Source organism: Trichomycterus rosablanca, chromosome 2 (genome assembly GCF_030014385.1).
Source record: "Trichomycterus rosablanca isolate fTriRos1 chromosome 2, fTriRos1.hap1, whole genome shotgun sequence".
Taxonomy (NCBI): Eukaryota; Metazoa; Chordata; class Actinopteri; order Siluriformes; family Trichomycteridae; genus Trichomycterus; species Trichomycterus rosablanca.
This window is the reverse complement of record NC_085989.1, coordinates 37,099,820-37,116,078: the sequence shown is the minus strand read 5'-3', so window position 1 is coordinate 37,116,078 and position 16,259 is coordinate 37,099,820. Positions and strand designations below refer to the sequence as shown.

Below are 16,259 nucleotides of genomic sequence, written 5' to 3'. Positions count from 1 at the left end.
TTATTGACTCACCCAAGAGAAGGCACAAACATTTGTAGTACTTACTGCCAAGAGTGGCACAACCACATATTAGGTTTAGGGAAGGAATTACATTTTCCCATTTGTGATAAATACAACACGAGTAAACACAAAATGCAGCTTTTTGTGTTTGTGCTTCTTTTGAAGATAAAGATTCAATCAAAACATGTATATTGTATTAAAATGTCTTTGATGTGTACATTTGAAGTAATTACATACAGTAATGGCATTTAAAATAATAAAAAAGTGGGTCAATACTTGTGCGAAGTGAAAATTTATTAAGTGTTAACTTAAACAATGCTACTACTATTATCTACTTCTACTTCTCTAGTGGGTATTAGAGCAGAAGGCACAATTCGTGACCTTGCATCTCTTCTCTTTTGTCAGTAATTTAAACTGACTTCCAGTTTAAGTAACCCTCCACCCTCACCACCCCCAAAAAAAACACATAAACAAGACACTGCATTAATTTTATACCAACAACAATCCAAACTAAGACAACACAATACATACATTATCAATAATAAGATAAGATAAGACTTTAATACTTTTGAAAATGTATCATGTGGTATAGCTGGTTATAATACAACCACCATACAGCCAAGTAGTGGTGGAAACTATCACAGAAATCCTACTAGCAAGCCTGATGGCTTTTCCAGCTGTGTGGGTTGAGGGGATTTCCACAGGATGTAATTTCAATATGCCACTTTGTTCCCTCAACCCCTATTTTTCTTTTCTCTTTAGCTATCTGCTGACCACCCAGCTATGCTCCTGCCTTAGCTTACATGCTGAGAAAAAGGCTTCTTCAGCTGAACACTTTAGCAGCCAAAACCACTTGAGGGAATGTGAGTGTGTGCACAAGTGGTAGAGTTAATAAAGGAAAGGCTAAAAAGAGGGAAGAAATGTAAGTCAGACACAGAGAGGGCGAGAGGGAGAGAGAAATAAATCCCATTTAATTAGATGTTAGTGTGAATCTGAAAGGTGACTGATTAATATGCTCCGGGGTAAAGTCGTCGCTACATCTATCTGTCTCATTCACCACGCAGAACGTGTTGAGAGATCTAAATAGAGAAAACTAGACAATGGAAATGTTTTCTTACCTTATACGCAGAAAGCCATTCCTCCACCACGCCTTGGTCCATGGCCAGCATCCTTCCTCATCTGGCACAAATAGCTGTCAATCTGGAAATCCCAAGAACAAAACATCTGTTCACTTACTGCTACTCAGACAACAGACTGAATAAAACCATATTAAAGTAGGGATGTCAATAATTAACCAGTTAACTGCCGAAGAAGTTAATGCTGTTAATTAATGTTGTTGGTTAATTCATTTTCAACTTGATGCTTGATTTCTGTTCAGAGTTTATTTGTTTGGGTTTATTGCCATATCAGCAACATACTGGCTATATTTATGGCATAGACAGATATTGAAACTGTACATCATTATTTGTTCAGATCATTTGTTTTATATCAAGTCTGTCTAAAAAGTTCTGAATTTTAATTGGAGGAATCTTCTCGAACAAGTCTTTCATGTTCTCAAGCCTATACAAATCGTCTCTGATGGCTGAAATTCTAGGACATTCTAACAAAATATGTTTAATTGTAAGAGTTGTAGCACATAATTGACAGGTTGGTGCCTGCTTACCAACCAGGTCTGTTCAGAGTAAGAACGCCTATTTGAAAAGCACTCTTACCCACCCTCAGTAGGGGTGGCACAGTGGCTAAGTGGGTAACACTGTCGCCTCACAGCACAAAGGTCCTGGGTTCGATCCCCAGATGGGGGGGGTCTGGGTCCTTTCTGTGTGGAGTTTGCATGTTCTCCCAGTGCCTGTGTGGGTTTACTCCGGGTGCTCCGGTTTCCTCCCACGATGAAAACGATGAAACCATTGCACATTCAAATCCCAAAGGGTGAAGCCACTTTGCATCACTATGGAGCCTGACTGCATGTTAAACCCAGAAGTGGAGACGTCTGTACATGTGTATCTGTATGTAAAGTTTTTTTTAATGTGGATATTTTGCATCATGATTCAGTATGAAGGAAAACTTTGATTATTGTCTTATAATAACCACAATAATGTTGTCAGAAAAACCTTTAATATACCAGCTGCATCTATATTAATCTTGATAAGCGTGTTTATTTAGCGCTTGTAAAGCCTCTTATAAATCTCTCAAAAACCTTTTTAAATTCATGATGCTGAACTATTTTTACATAGTCTTTAGTATAAAGACGTGCTGATATAAAATTTAGGGACATGTTTTATATTTTCATGGGACACTTTAAGCTTGTCGACTACTGGTTAACCATCAACTAATGACAATCAGTTATCTTTTTTTTTTTTTTTTTATGCATTTTCTCCCAATTTTCCTCCCGATTTAACGCACTCAATTTTTGTCTTCTGGTGCTGAGAGATACCAGATTGCATCCAAGGACAGCATGTCGTCTCTTCCGTCAATCGGGGTTCTTACACAGCGTAAGAACACACACCCACCCACCCACCCACACATAGTCCGGCCCCCACCCTGCAGATACAGTGGCCAATTAGTATCTGCTGCTAGCACTGCCAATTATGACCGCTAGATGGCACCCAGCCGACCGGTGGCAACACCGAGCTTCGAACCAAGAAGTTCAGAAACTCGGTGCTGGTGTGCTAGCAGAATATCCCGCTGCACCACCTGGGCACCCAACAATCAGTTGCAAAAAATTTGGCTTTTGAAAGGTACACTGTTGCCCCAGTCTGGGCAGCTTGCCTCAGATTACATGCTTACATTACATTACAGTCATGTGATATTGTAAAACGTGCTGGCAGCATCATCATTTGGAGTGCTTCCCAGCGGCAGGGACAAGGGGATTTGTAAAGACTGAGGAAACTCCCACATACTGAGACTTGTTACAGTTGCAATCAAATACTCAATGCACCAAAGAAAATAAGGATTTATAATTCTATACTTTTTTCTGCAGAGCTGGATTTTGAATTAAATAAAGCCTCTTAGTTGAAGAATGCAGCAAATGAACAAATAAATACATGATGTTATTTTAGAGTAGCATATTTAGTTCATATTTTCATGTCACAGTAATTCAACCCATACATGATATTGCTGATCTTAAACCGACTGCTAGTCTGTATGATGTAAAGTTTGGTTACAACATGATTCAACCATTTGGAGCTTAATAACAACCCTTAATTTGCTTCAGCTGTGATGTGATATATAAACATGACTAAGATGTGTTCAACATGCAGCTCTGAGTTTAACTGAAGCACCATTGTCACTGATTCTCCTGTGGCAAAATCCATTTGAAGGCCTTCCCACAGGAGTGAATGCTATTAAAGCAGCAAAACAACCTGGACTACAGTATATCCATATGAATCCACAAAAAGCACATATAATTCCACAGGCATTTTTTTCTTTTGTATGTATAGCAAATAATTAAAAAGAAAGCACAGAATCATTCTGTAGTTGTTCACGGTGAGTGTCTTCTGCATTTTCCAACCTGGAGGTAGTAAAAGAGTAAACTAAACTGCCTTACTGTTTTAACTCAATTTAACACGCACGCTCTCAGACTGTGGTGGGTCAAATACCATACCAGGTCTGTTCAAAGTAAGGATGCCTATTTGAAATGCACTCTTACCCACTCTCAGTACACATGAGCCAGCTCTGTGTACAGCTGCATTTTCTAATTTGAAATCGTATTATTATTTTTATTTAAATTCATTAATCAACGATTAAACCATTGCACATTCAAATCTTAAAGGGTGAAGCCACTTTGCATCACTATGAAGCCTGACTGCATGTTAAACCCAGAAGTGGAGACGTCTGCACACGTGAATCTGCATGTAACATAACGACAAATAATGTTGTCAGAAAAACTCTTAAAAATCTCTCAAAAACCTCTTTAAATTGAGTGTCTTCTGCATTTTCCAACCTGGAGGTAGTAAAAGAGTAAACTAAACTGCCTTACTGTTTTAACTCAATTTAACACGCATGCTCTCAGACTGTGGTGGGTCAAATCAGATCAGCAATAACATCATTAGCGGTAATCACTCCACAGCTTTGACTTCACTTGCCATGGGCGTTAAATTCAATTGGGCAATCATGAGAGCGGTTAACCTGCTGTATCCGAGACTTGAACAGCAAGTACATCCTTCAGCTGGCACACAACACTGCATTACTCAAGAAACAAACAGCTAAACGAAGGAACTAAGATCCATCTCTACAGATAAACCCAGTGCAAATCAATCTAATGCTGTTTTAATACTTCATTTACTAAATCTGCCCAACACCGAAGGATGCCTTGATAACTTTAGCACAGATTTGCTTTTCTAGCTTCTTGATGTGCCTCTTTATAATACACGCTTCATGATCAAAATTCCCCCTCAACATTTTTAGCAAATATTAAAAGCTTGTCTCCATCTTTTACTTACAGCAAAGCTTCATTCCTACTGTCTCACAGCAGCACCTGCCACCTCGGTCTCAATACTCAAGCATAAATCCTCAGTCCATGTATTTCCTCTTCTGTTCCTTATAGCCCATTCTCGCCTACTCACATCTCATCTCATCCCTCCCTTCCTCTCTCTCTCACCCCGCTCAGAGCTACTACACAACAGCTTGAGTAGAGCACTGCATCAGAGGCTCTTTCCCCAGATCACTAGAATTACCTCAGAGTAGATTCCACTAGAAAATGGAAATTATTTAAATCAAAAGTCTGATTTCCCAAATAATCATAAAGTATAAGCACCAGCAGCTAGCTCACATGCAAAGAGTGCAACCAAATATTACTGTAGATCACAGTGCAAATTTGATATTTTTAAATACATTGTTTGTAATGGCACCTTAGTCATAACAGTATATAGAAACTAATGCCAAATTGTTCTTGCATACCAATTCAAGCCACATTATTTTAAAGCACAGCAGGTACTTCAAATCAGAAAGGTAGACAAGTAAATTCACAGACAAATTTAAAAGAAAAAAGCTCATAAAACTTACACTGTTCCTGTATGATCTTTACTAAATATATATATATATTTTTTTTAATAAATTTAGCACGTCCAATTTCGTCCCATCTATCATCCTCTCATTAGTGCGGATTCCTGCTCCTGATTGGGGCTGACGAGGCCGTTCCACGCCTCCTCCGAAACGTGCACAGCCAATCGACCGTCTTATCACCCACACTTGACGAGTGTAGCGTGGCAGAGTACTGTGCACGGAGGATCACACACTCCGCCACACCCCCTCCAGTCTCCATACAGGCACCACCAACCAGCCAGCAGAGGGCGCAACCGCCCCGTTCCTGAGAGAGCATCCCCTACGGTCTCAAGTCCCGCCCCCCACCCGGACAACAGGCCAATCGTTGTCCATAGCCGCCCAGCCTCGACCGTGAAGGCAGAGCTGGATTCGAAACGACGCTCCTTCGAAATCCAGCTCTGGTTGCAGCGCGTGTCTTTTACCGCTGCGCCACCTGAGCGGCGATCTTTACTAAATATACCAATAAATAATCTCACTCACTCATTCACTCACTGTCTTAACCGCTTATCCAATTAGGGTTGCGGGGGGAGGTGGTGCTAGAGCCTTTCCCAGCTTTTCAATGAGCGCAAGACACACAGTAACACCCTGGACGGGGCACCAGTCCATCGCAGAGCAGACACACTCACACACATTCACCTATAGGGCAATTCAGTGTCTCCAATGAACTTGACAGCATGTTTTTGGACTGTGGGAGGAAACCCACACAGACACAGGGAGAACATGCAAACTCCACACAGAAAGGACCCGGACCGCCCCGCCTGGGGATCGAACCCAGGTCCTTCTTGCTGTAAGGCGACAGTGCTACCCACTGAGCCACCGTGCCGCCCCAATAAATAATCTTTTACTGAATAACTTACCACACACAAGCATTAAAATCAATAACCTCGGGCGCTCGAGTGGCACAGTGGTAAAACATGCTAGCTCACCATTGCTGAGATCTTGAGCTCTCAAGTTCAAATCTCAACTCTGCTTTTGGCCGGCTGAGCACCTACATGCAGACCTGATTGGCCTTGCTGCTTCAATTGCAGCCTATGCTGGCTGGTCAGTAGCGTCTGGACAGACACGGGAATAATGAAGATGCTGAATACTGAACCCTGTGTGAACCTGCCTCGGGCAGGTGAAAAGAAGCGAGTGGCTTCTACACGTGTTTAAAAGGACGCATGTTAGGTACAGCCCTGCTTGTTCAGAGTAGTGGGTCTACAGCAATGAGCAGTTACATGTTTGGTTAACTGGATACGATTACATTGTGTGATAAAAAGAATAACACAAGCAGAATTAAAAAACGAGCAAACAAACAAAACAATAACTTCATTGTAATATGAATAATAATTATTATGTAAACAATCTGGCTTGTTCATAATGATCTTCTAATGTAATATTGCAACACCACTGATCACAAACATTATAGTCTATGCCAGCCTTTCTCAACCGGGGTGCCTTCGTCAGGGGTGCCGTCAAAAATATTCTCACGTTACTGATATTATGAAATAAATTTTAAAAAAAATAATAAAATACAAAAAAAGTCAACATATCATGAAAATGTATTCCATTAGCCGCCTCAAACATCAAAATTTGTCTCACACGCCCCGTTGCCTATAATGATGGGTTGTTCGCGCATGATCCGATTCTATTGAACGGCTCTTTAAAATGAACAAAAGGAACCGAGTCGCGCCTCTGGGAGCCATTATAATATATATTTATATTTCTGTGCTGTTCTTATTGGCTGTAATTCAACCATTCCGCTTCCATCAGTAGAGGGAATTAATCAGTCATAATAAATAAGAGCTGTTTGTTGTCGAAATTCAAATCACTTTCAGTATCGCGGAGAGAGCAAGCGACACACACACACACACACACACACACACACACACACACACAGAGAGAGAGAGGTCATTACCTCATTAATGTAAATATTATAATTTTTATTGCACTGTTTTTATTAATATTTTATATTTTTGCACATGTAACTGTTTTGTATATGTTTGTTCTTTTTTATTGTTATTTTTATTATTTCTCTCTAACTTGCTTTGGCAATACGAATGTCCTTATTTGTCATGCCAGTAAAGCTTCTTTTGAGTTTAAGTTTGAGAGCCGTAACCGAGCTACAGAGAAACCAGTCAGACAATGAGCAGTGCTAGTGGTATAATGACAAATAATTGAGAAATAAACTATAAACTTCTTTAATGATGTTAAATCTGATTGGTTCATGGCACGTATGTTTTAAAGCAGAAACAAACACAGGCACATCTCTGCACAAGAGAGGATTTGTGCAAAACTTAATGCAATACAACCACAGTACGTCTCCTCCCTGTAGTGTTTTTGTGTGTTAGCAGTCCGAGGGATGCAGAGTGTAAGTTTTTTAATACATTTTAGACTGGGGTGACTCGAGATTTTGAATACTTTTAATGGGGTGCCGTGACTGAAAAAAAGGTTGAGAAACACTGGTCTATGCTATCTAAACCAAAAAGATTTCTTGTTATATTTAATTTTATTATATTACTAATACTTTATTATACCATGTAATAATATTAGCACAGTTAAAAAATAATATTATAACTATTAATACCGAGTTAACGGTTGATATTTAAATACACACCTTTCTAAGCCTTACACACTTAAACAAGTACTTCCTAGAGACAGTCTCCAAACAATTGAATTATTTTTTTAAAAAGGTATTAGCGATATTTGCTAGAATTTCCCTTCACGCCTTTTAACTACATTCTCTGTTTATGCTTTCCACGACCATAACCCAGACTGGGCTTAAAAATATGCAAGTAAAATCTACACATACAAACCAACATATTGTGTAAATCCTTCTTACTAATATATACTAAAATACACTTATATCTATTATAAAACACTCAAAGGTATATGTTTGGTGCAAATATAAGTTCCATATATTTTATTTGCACATCCAATTTATGCTCCTCAGGACACGCTGTAATTGTGCATTAAAACGTGCAAAAGATTGTTCCCTATTGAGAATGTGTAAGTTTTTTCACCAAAAACATGGGATTTAACCAGGGGTCTCTAAACTTTTGAATAATACTAATAATGCATTTAAAAAAATGCATAAAATTGGTTATTAGGACCTTCACTTTGTATATACAATTACTGACTGTAGCATGTGATGAAGCATAGATGGCCCTGCTGCCTTCCACTGGTCCCTCCATCTTGCCGTCACCCAGGAAGCCTTGGAGATGTAAACTGGTGTTATGCGGAGCAGTTCCTGGGCATGTGTGGCAAAGGGGTGTCGGGACTTGAGGCGCATGCGCTGTGGTGTCTCTGTGATGATCTTGTGGAGGAGGTGTGATTCGCTCATCTGTGCCTTCCGAGCGAGGGCCAACATGGCCGCTTCTCGTCTGACCTCTGCCGGGGCTATTCCAGCGAGGACAGGCAGTTGATAGGTTGGGGTGGCTCGTAGGCATCCAGAGACAGTCCGCAGGGCAGTGTTGAGGGCCACATCCAGCTTCTTCACATGGGGGCTACGGCACCAGACCGGGGCACAATACTCAGCGGTGGGGAACACCAGTGCCTCAGTGGAGATGCGCAGTGTCTTTGTGCTGGCTCCCCATGTAGTGCCAGCGAGACAGCGTATCAGTGCAGCACGGGCAGTGGTCTTTGCCTTGACACTCTCCAGGTGTTGTTTAAAGGACAGAGCTCTGTCTAGCTTCACACCGAGGTACGTCGGGGAGGGCTGGGACTGTAGCCGGACATTGTCAACCATGATGTTGATCTCGCGGGTTGCTTCCTTGTTGTATAGGTGGAACATTGTTGCTACAGTCTTATCGGCACTGAGCATGAGGCGCCAGTTCTTCAGGTAAGAGGACAAGATGGCCATGTCCTTGGAGAGGCCCTCCTCTACTGCTTCCCAGGATGGCTTGCTGAGTAAGATGGCCAGATCGTCTGCGTAGCTGTACTTCCGAGATGTTGTTATGGGTAGATCGTGGATATAGATGTTGAACAGCATTGGTGCCAGCACTGAACCCTGTGGGACGCCGTTCCTGAGCTTTTTCACCCTGCTGCTTTGACCGTTGCTGGTATATAGCCGGAAGCTGCGGTTGCTCAGCATCTCCATAATGAAGCTCACCATGTGCTTGTCTGGGATGGTATCCAGAAGCTTCATATGTAGCCCACGCAGCCAGACAGTGTCGTAGGCAGCTGTGAGATCCAGGAAGATGGCCCCAGCTTTCTCACCTGCCTGGAAACTGTTCTCTATGTCGTGGCACAGGAGGGTCACCTGGTCTGTTGTAGATCTGCCACTTCTATGCTTCATCACTATATTAAAGATCCAACAGATGTTCCTGGCCAGCACCTCACCCGTAAGGAGTGGACAACCCTTAATCGCCTGAGGACAGGGGTGGGACGCTTTGGAGCAGCGATGCAGAAATGGGGTCTTGCGGACAGTGCCCACTGTGAATGTGGGGACCCATTACAGACAGTGGAACATGTGATGACCAGCTGCCCCAAATTCCGGCCACCGAATGGCGCTCGTGGGTTAATGGATCTGGATGACGAAACACTAGACTGGCTAGCAACAACGGAGCTGAAAGTCTAAGGACATACGCCAGAAGAAGAAGACTGTAGCATGTGCAGCTCTGTACATGTATTAATTCCTTATTTTATTTTTTAAAGCTTATTTACCACAAATTAATTTCTCCTATTCTGGTGAAAATCACCTGACTCTGACAAGGATATTTTATATCTCCCTAATGCCATAAGAACAGCACACAAAAATAACAAATCCTCCATCAACACTGAAATCTGGAATCAGCTGACCTGTTGCCACATCAGGTCTTAATCTAGTGACGCAACACAACTTTTAATAGCACATGATTATCTTACAACCCAGACTCGTTCCAGTTGGGCAGCAAACCCTTTCCCTAAAACAAGTCGACCACATTTAAACGACACACGGTCCAAACCAGTGAAGCATAAAAACTCATTGTGACCAAGAACACATCATGATGGATTTTAACACCATTTTAAACATTTCAGCATAAAAGATTTGTGCAGGATTTGTGTTATGAAAGCGCCCACCATTAATCCACTATTATCCTGCCAGACAAGTGAGATTAAATTAAAATAGAACTGCACGTTGTGTGTGTGTGTATTTTTGTGTATATTGCATGAGCATAGGTTTGTATTATGGAAGATTTATATGGCCAGATGAAACACCCAGCAGTCTGTCAGGTTGTGTCAAATCATTTCATACACACACACACACACACGCACGCACGCACATACACAAGGACACATACATGTAGCACACATCATAAACCTAAGACTAAAACTTTTTACTGGGCATACTAACACAAAGAAAATCAGGCAATGATTTAAAAAAAAAAAAAAAAAAAAAAAAAAAAAAAAAACTATAATTAAAAACTGGGTGTGGCTAGTGAAACTAAACCCAATTGGCAATTACATTTGTTTATTATACATTTCTTTTGATACAAAACCAAACAGCATTTTTCCTTTAATAAATAACATTTTTAAACCGCATTTTAATTTTACTTAAATTCTCTTTGTCTAATATCAAAAGTAGTTTGATGATCTAAAACATGTACACCGATCAGGCATAACATTATGACCACCTCCTTGTTTCTACACTCACTGTCCATTTTATCAGCTCCACTTACCATACAGAAGCACTTTGTAATTCTACAATTACTGACTGTAGTCCATCTGTTTCTCTGCATGCTTTGTTAGCCCCCTTTCATGCTGTTCTTCAATGGTCAGGACCCCCACAGGACCACCACAGAGTAGGTATTATTTAGGTGGTGGATAATTCTCAGCACTGCAGTGACACTGACATGGTGGTGGTGTGTTAGTGTGTGTTGTGCTGGTATGAGTGGATAAGACACAGCAATGCTGCTGGAGTTTTTAAACACCTCACTGTCACTGCTGGACTAAGAACAGTCCACCAACCAAAAATATTTAGCCAACAGCGCCCCGTGGGCAGCGTCCTGTGACCACTGATGAAGGTCTAGAAGATGACCAACTCAAATAGCAGCAATAGCTAAGTGATCGTCTCTGACTTTACATGTACAAGGTGGATCAACTAGGTAGGACTGTCTAACAGAGTGGACACGTTTTTAATAACTCCAGCAGCGCTGCTGTGTCTGATCCACTCATACCAGCACAACACACACTAACACACCACCACCATGTCAGTGTCACTGCAGTGCTGAGAATCATCCACCACCTAAATAATACCTGCTCTGTGGTGGTCCTGTGGGGGCCCTGATCATTGAAGAACAGAATGAAAGCAGGCTAAAAAAGTATGTAGAGAAACAGATGGACTACAGTCAGTAATTGTAGAAGTAAAGTGCTTAGCTGATAAAATGGACAGTGAGTGTAGAAACAAGGAGGTGGTTTTAATGTTATGGCTGATCGGTGTATATGTGATTAATGTGAAGAAATTATGAAGGGGCTGAATACTTTTTCACAGCACTGTATCTTATATAAAATCAAAAACATTCATCAAAATGTAATGTGTCACCCCATCCAGCATAAGTGTACAAAGTGAGGTACATTAAGGCACTGTTAAAAAATCTGGTGTTTAGAAACTCCACTGGCCTGCACAGAGCGCTGACCTCAAACCCACTAAATACCTTTGGAATGAATTGGAACGTTGAATGCAAGCCAGACCTTCTCATACATCAGTGTCTGACCTCTCTAATGCTAATTTAACAGACACACTCCAAAATCTTGTCAAACACCTTCCCAGAAGAGCTGAGAAAGTTAGAGCTGCAAATTGAGGAGGGTGGCACTTCATATTAATTCCCAAGTTTGTGAAATGGTATGTCCAACAAGCTGAATTTCAGGTTGTCCACATGCCTTTGGCCATATAATGTATATTTAATACCCAACTTTTTTTAATACTTTGCTTTTTGCTGAACTTGGGTGTCGTCAAGATTTCCCAATCTCATACTCAATATTTACCACTGGTCAGGATTGCTTGACTTAGGATTTACTGTCAACTGTGTTTAAAAAAAGCACTTTGTTTAAAAAAAGCATGAACTATGAAGCAATAAAAGCTGAATAAAAAAATACCAATAAAAATCTCAGTATGCTCCATTCAAGCTTTATCTAATGGACCGAGTACTCCAGAAACAAGAGCACTATTTCTGTATCACTTTATATAATCCCATCTATCCAGAAATAGCCCAACATGTCACAGTATAAATGACAGAGCAGTACCAACACCTTTTTAAAAAATGACCTATGAAAAATCTGGCATGTCGTTTGCAACCATATTCTGCTGTGATGTTTTCCAAAAGAGCTGGACATAAAAGAAACTCAGATGTAAAATGAGAACTAAGAGCACACTGCACACTTTGAAAGGCCAATTACATTAAGTCTCTCTGGGTAGTTAGTTACTTAGTGTTTTAATGCCATGTCTACTCTTGTGCCATGTTCATAGCAGAAATGGTTGTGAGCAGAAGTGTCTTTTATAGATCAACAAAAAGAAGTCGCTATTCTATCTCTTAGTGAAGTTATGTCTGTTGTCTATGTTATTAGTGTTGCTTTAGTTTTGTTTCTGAAAGGAATTTTAGGAATGTCTTTGCTTTTGTGTTGTTAAACAGTTCCTTAACGGTCCTTGCTGTTAAGGTCCGTCATCTGTTGTGGTCATAAATGACACATTCTAGCATTAGGGTTCGACTGTAAGCTATGTTTGGCATGCTACACAATATGGCAGGGGTGGGCAATACAATTTTCCAAGGGGCCACATAAGAAACTGTTACTGTTGTGGAGGGTCGGACCAAAAGGGTGAACTTCATTCTGCTGAATATTAATAAAATTTCTTTTTATTTCCTAAATTGTACAGTTCTGATAAGCTGTTATTGTTCAAAGTAGATCTTACAATCAGAAAATGAAAAGCAGGCAGAGTAAAAAACATCAACATTATTTTACTATTTAATCAACTTTCTTGCAAACAAATGTGAACAAGATGTACATTAACTTTACACAAAGTTCTATTGCTATTTCAATATCACAAAGCTGATCGTAACTGCTCCAGTTCTGGATGTGTAAAACTTTATAAAAAGTCTGTGTTGGTTTGCAGTTTAGTTAGTGAAGCTTCAGATGTAACGCTCTGCATCGTTCATGTTCTTGTATTTCTCTGTGTTTAGTACCGTAACGGTGATATAAACCCTAGATCTAAATTGTGATCCTTAAACAGCTTTACATCTGACTTCTGAAGATCATGTCTTGTTAAAAACTCTATCGTCTCCATCAGTCGTGCTCAGTTCTGTTCGCCGACACATTACAGTGAAGCTGGATGCACTCGTCTCGCACACACATAAATCGAAACGCGGAAATGTAAAGAGATAGCGCTCCCGTCAAAATAAAAACAATCCTTTTATATGGCATGTGTGATGTAGATTTATTTATGTCTGATTTTTAATTGCCACTGACCTCATGCGGGCCAGTTTATCAAAAATGTGTGGGCAGCAAAGTGCGGCAGTGGGATAATCCGCTAGCACACCAGCACCAAGATTCTGAGCTCCCCAGTTCAAATCTAGGCTCTGCTACCGGACAGTTGGCTAATGCCTGCAGCAGACAAAATTGGCTTCCAGTCTGCTGGGTGGTATGGGTAAAAAGTATGGGTAAATAAGGGATTGGCGAACTGCGCACACGTCAGAGGGAGTGTGTGTCAGGCCTATATAAACTCTCCTTGGATGCTGTCCCAGCAGCAGATTGGCTACGCTAAATTGGGAGAAAAAAAACCCCTCAAAAAAAGTCTGTTATTCTGTCTGTGTATTGAATACAGCATCTTGTATACACCACCTGGTCCTAGCAATTTAAAGGCAGACTTTACTCTGGGTTTGTTGGAAAACTGACTAATTACAGGAGTCAAGAGATAATGACCTGATAAATCTTAACATCAGTGGATGCTCAACCCTCCTAAACACTGACCGACTGCCATTAATAACATATGTACTTAAACAAGCCAAGAGTGCATCTCGCCAAACAAAGATGCTGCAATGTTCAATCTGCAGGAAGACCGCCTTACTGGCAGACAGCCTCGTTTCCAGGAAGACACAAACATAAATCCTGTACAAACAACATACTGGCAAATGGAATCAGCATTGTTATTTGCCCAATTAGAGTATGTTTCAAATACACATCATCATCCAGAGAATCAATTAAAGAGACGTGACAAAGCAGGACTTGTTTGGCTGTGTTTGTTTCACATGGTGTGTTCTAGCAACCAGGCTGGATACACTTGAGTCACCAAAACTGTACCAGATGCAAGGTCATTACTGATGAATCATGAAGACTGACTCATGAAAACTAAACAAGACAAAATGATGCCCTTTCTTGGAGACAAGCTACATTAGCAATAGTGCGAAACACACACACACACCAGTCAACTCTCCAAACCGTTTCTTAATGGACCTTGCTTTGTCATGATTAATCTAGAAATGGCTCTCCCTAAAGTATTACCAAACGTTTTGTGCTGTACAGTTAGCATTTGTCTTGGATTGTGCAACAAGTATTGGGTGTGCTGAACATCTCCAGGATCCAAAAGACCAGGGTTTAAAGCTTAGGTCACTCTAAGCGTAGAGTTGTGTTTTCCCCATTTCTTTCAGGATGCAAGTGGGTCAACTGGAAAACACTGCCCATTGTGCAGGTAAGCCCAGATCAGTTATGGCCTAAATGGGTTGATTAATCAGGTTTGTTTGTTTATTAGGATTTTAACGTCATGTTTTTACACTTTGGTTACATTCATGACAAGAACGGTAGTTACTCGTTACACAAGCTTCATCAGTTCACAAGGTTATATCAAGCACAGTCTTGGACAATTTAGTATCTTCAATTCACCTCACTTGCATGTCTTTGGACTGTGGGAGGAAACCGGAGCACCCGGAGTAAACCCACGCAGACACGGGGAGAACATGCAAACTCCACACAGAAAGGGCCCGGACCGCCCCACCTGGGGTTCGAACCCAGGACCTTCTTGCTGTGAGGCGACAGTGCTACCCACTTAGCCACCGTGCCGCCCAATTAATCAGGTACTAAAAGCAAATAAATAAAACAGAGGGAGCAAGCACAAATCATCAAAATATTTCTGTTTATTACCCGACCTGAACTGTCCATGCAAATGAACCAAACTGATTCATCCATCAGACTGCAAGACAATGAAGTGGAATTTATTTCCCCGTCAGAAAAAACACATTTACACTGCTCCAGAGTGTCTAAGCTTGAGAGCCAGTGGTCAGACAAAAAGCTCAATCCAAATGATGTGACTCAACAGAATGCACATTACTTACAGCAGTGTTAAAATGAGGGGGCACCACTACCTCTCTACAGAAAAGTAAAAGGCTACTCATATGTCTACAGAATGAGTTTGCACTAAACCAGCATAATCAAATTATCACCCAAATCTGATTTCTTAAATTATTCTATGCGGGAAAACACAAAACTTTAAGAATTCAAGCATCTAAGGGACTTAACAGGTTACAGGAGAGAAATTTAACACCTAACTGGGCCTGTCTGCAAATCCTACTGGGCTTCATGACAGATTCTGAAACTGGCAGGCTGGGAAATAAGGATGTCTTGAAGAGAAGGATAGTAATGAAGAGAACAGGCAAGCGGAGACCTTATTGAGATCACTGTCTGTCACTTTAGGATGGCCACACTGCAGCTGATGAGCTGTAATGGCACAAGTAGATGGATGAACTGCTCTGGGTTCAGCCAGGTAAGTCGTTATTTATAATCAAATTGCTGCACATTTCTTGTTAACCTGCTGTCCATACATTGTCATAGTGCACAGCACACTTGCCCCGCTTGTATACACAGAGCAGGGCCAATTATGATCTTTTAGACCTTCACCTGTAGGATCATCAGGACTTAAATGAGGTCTATTAACCTTAATATAAAACCTTGGAAATTAGTGTCATTTAAAAACCTGTCTATTCATCAGCAGGAGAACTGTTCCCTACTGGCTCTTATTGGCAATTTTTATATTCATTTATTTATTTATACTTTTCTCGCTGAAACACTTAAACTCAATAAGCAGAAGTAGGGATGTAACGATGCACCACAAGACAGTTAAAAATCAATTCACATGTGTAACGATTCAAATCGGTTTACATGTATAATGAATCGATATTCACTTTAAACAGCAGAGGGCACTGGCGCTATTCACATCGCCTGGTTGACATCACTATAGGGTTGCCAGGTTCAGAAATTTCCAGCTAAAATGTATT

At 40.8% G+C, this 16,259-nt stretch overlaps 1 protein-coding gene across 3 annotated transcripts in view; it reads right to left on the bottom strand.

The window, feature by feature from the left end:
* The window catches only part of hycc1 (hyccin PI4KA lipid kinase complex subunit 1), a 55,055-nt gene that overhangs the window by 27,440 nt on the left and 11,356 nt on the right, over nucleotides 1-16,259 (bottom strand). For all 3 annotated transcript variants that reach the window (XM_063015068.1, XM_063015084.1, XM_063015077.1), the window contains exon 2: nucleotides 1,119-1,200. In XM_063015068.1, coding sequence (XP_062871138.1) covers nucleotides 1,119-1,169 — 51 coding nt within the window. In that variant the 5' untranslated portion in view covers nucleotides 1,170-1,200. The remainder of the gene's footprint in view (nucleotides 1-1,118; nucleotides 1,201-16,259) is intronic.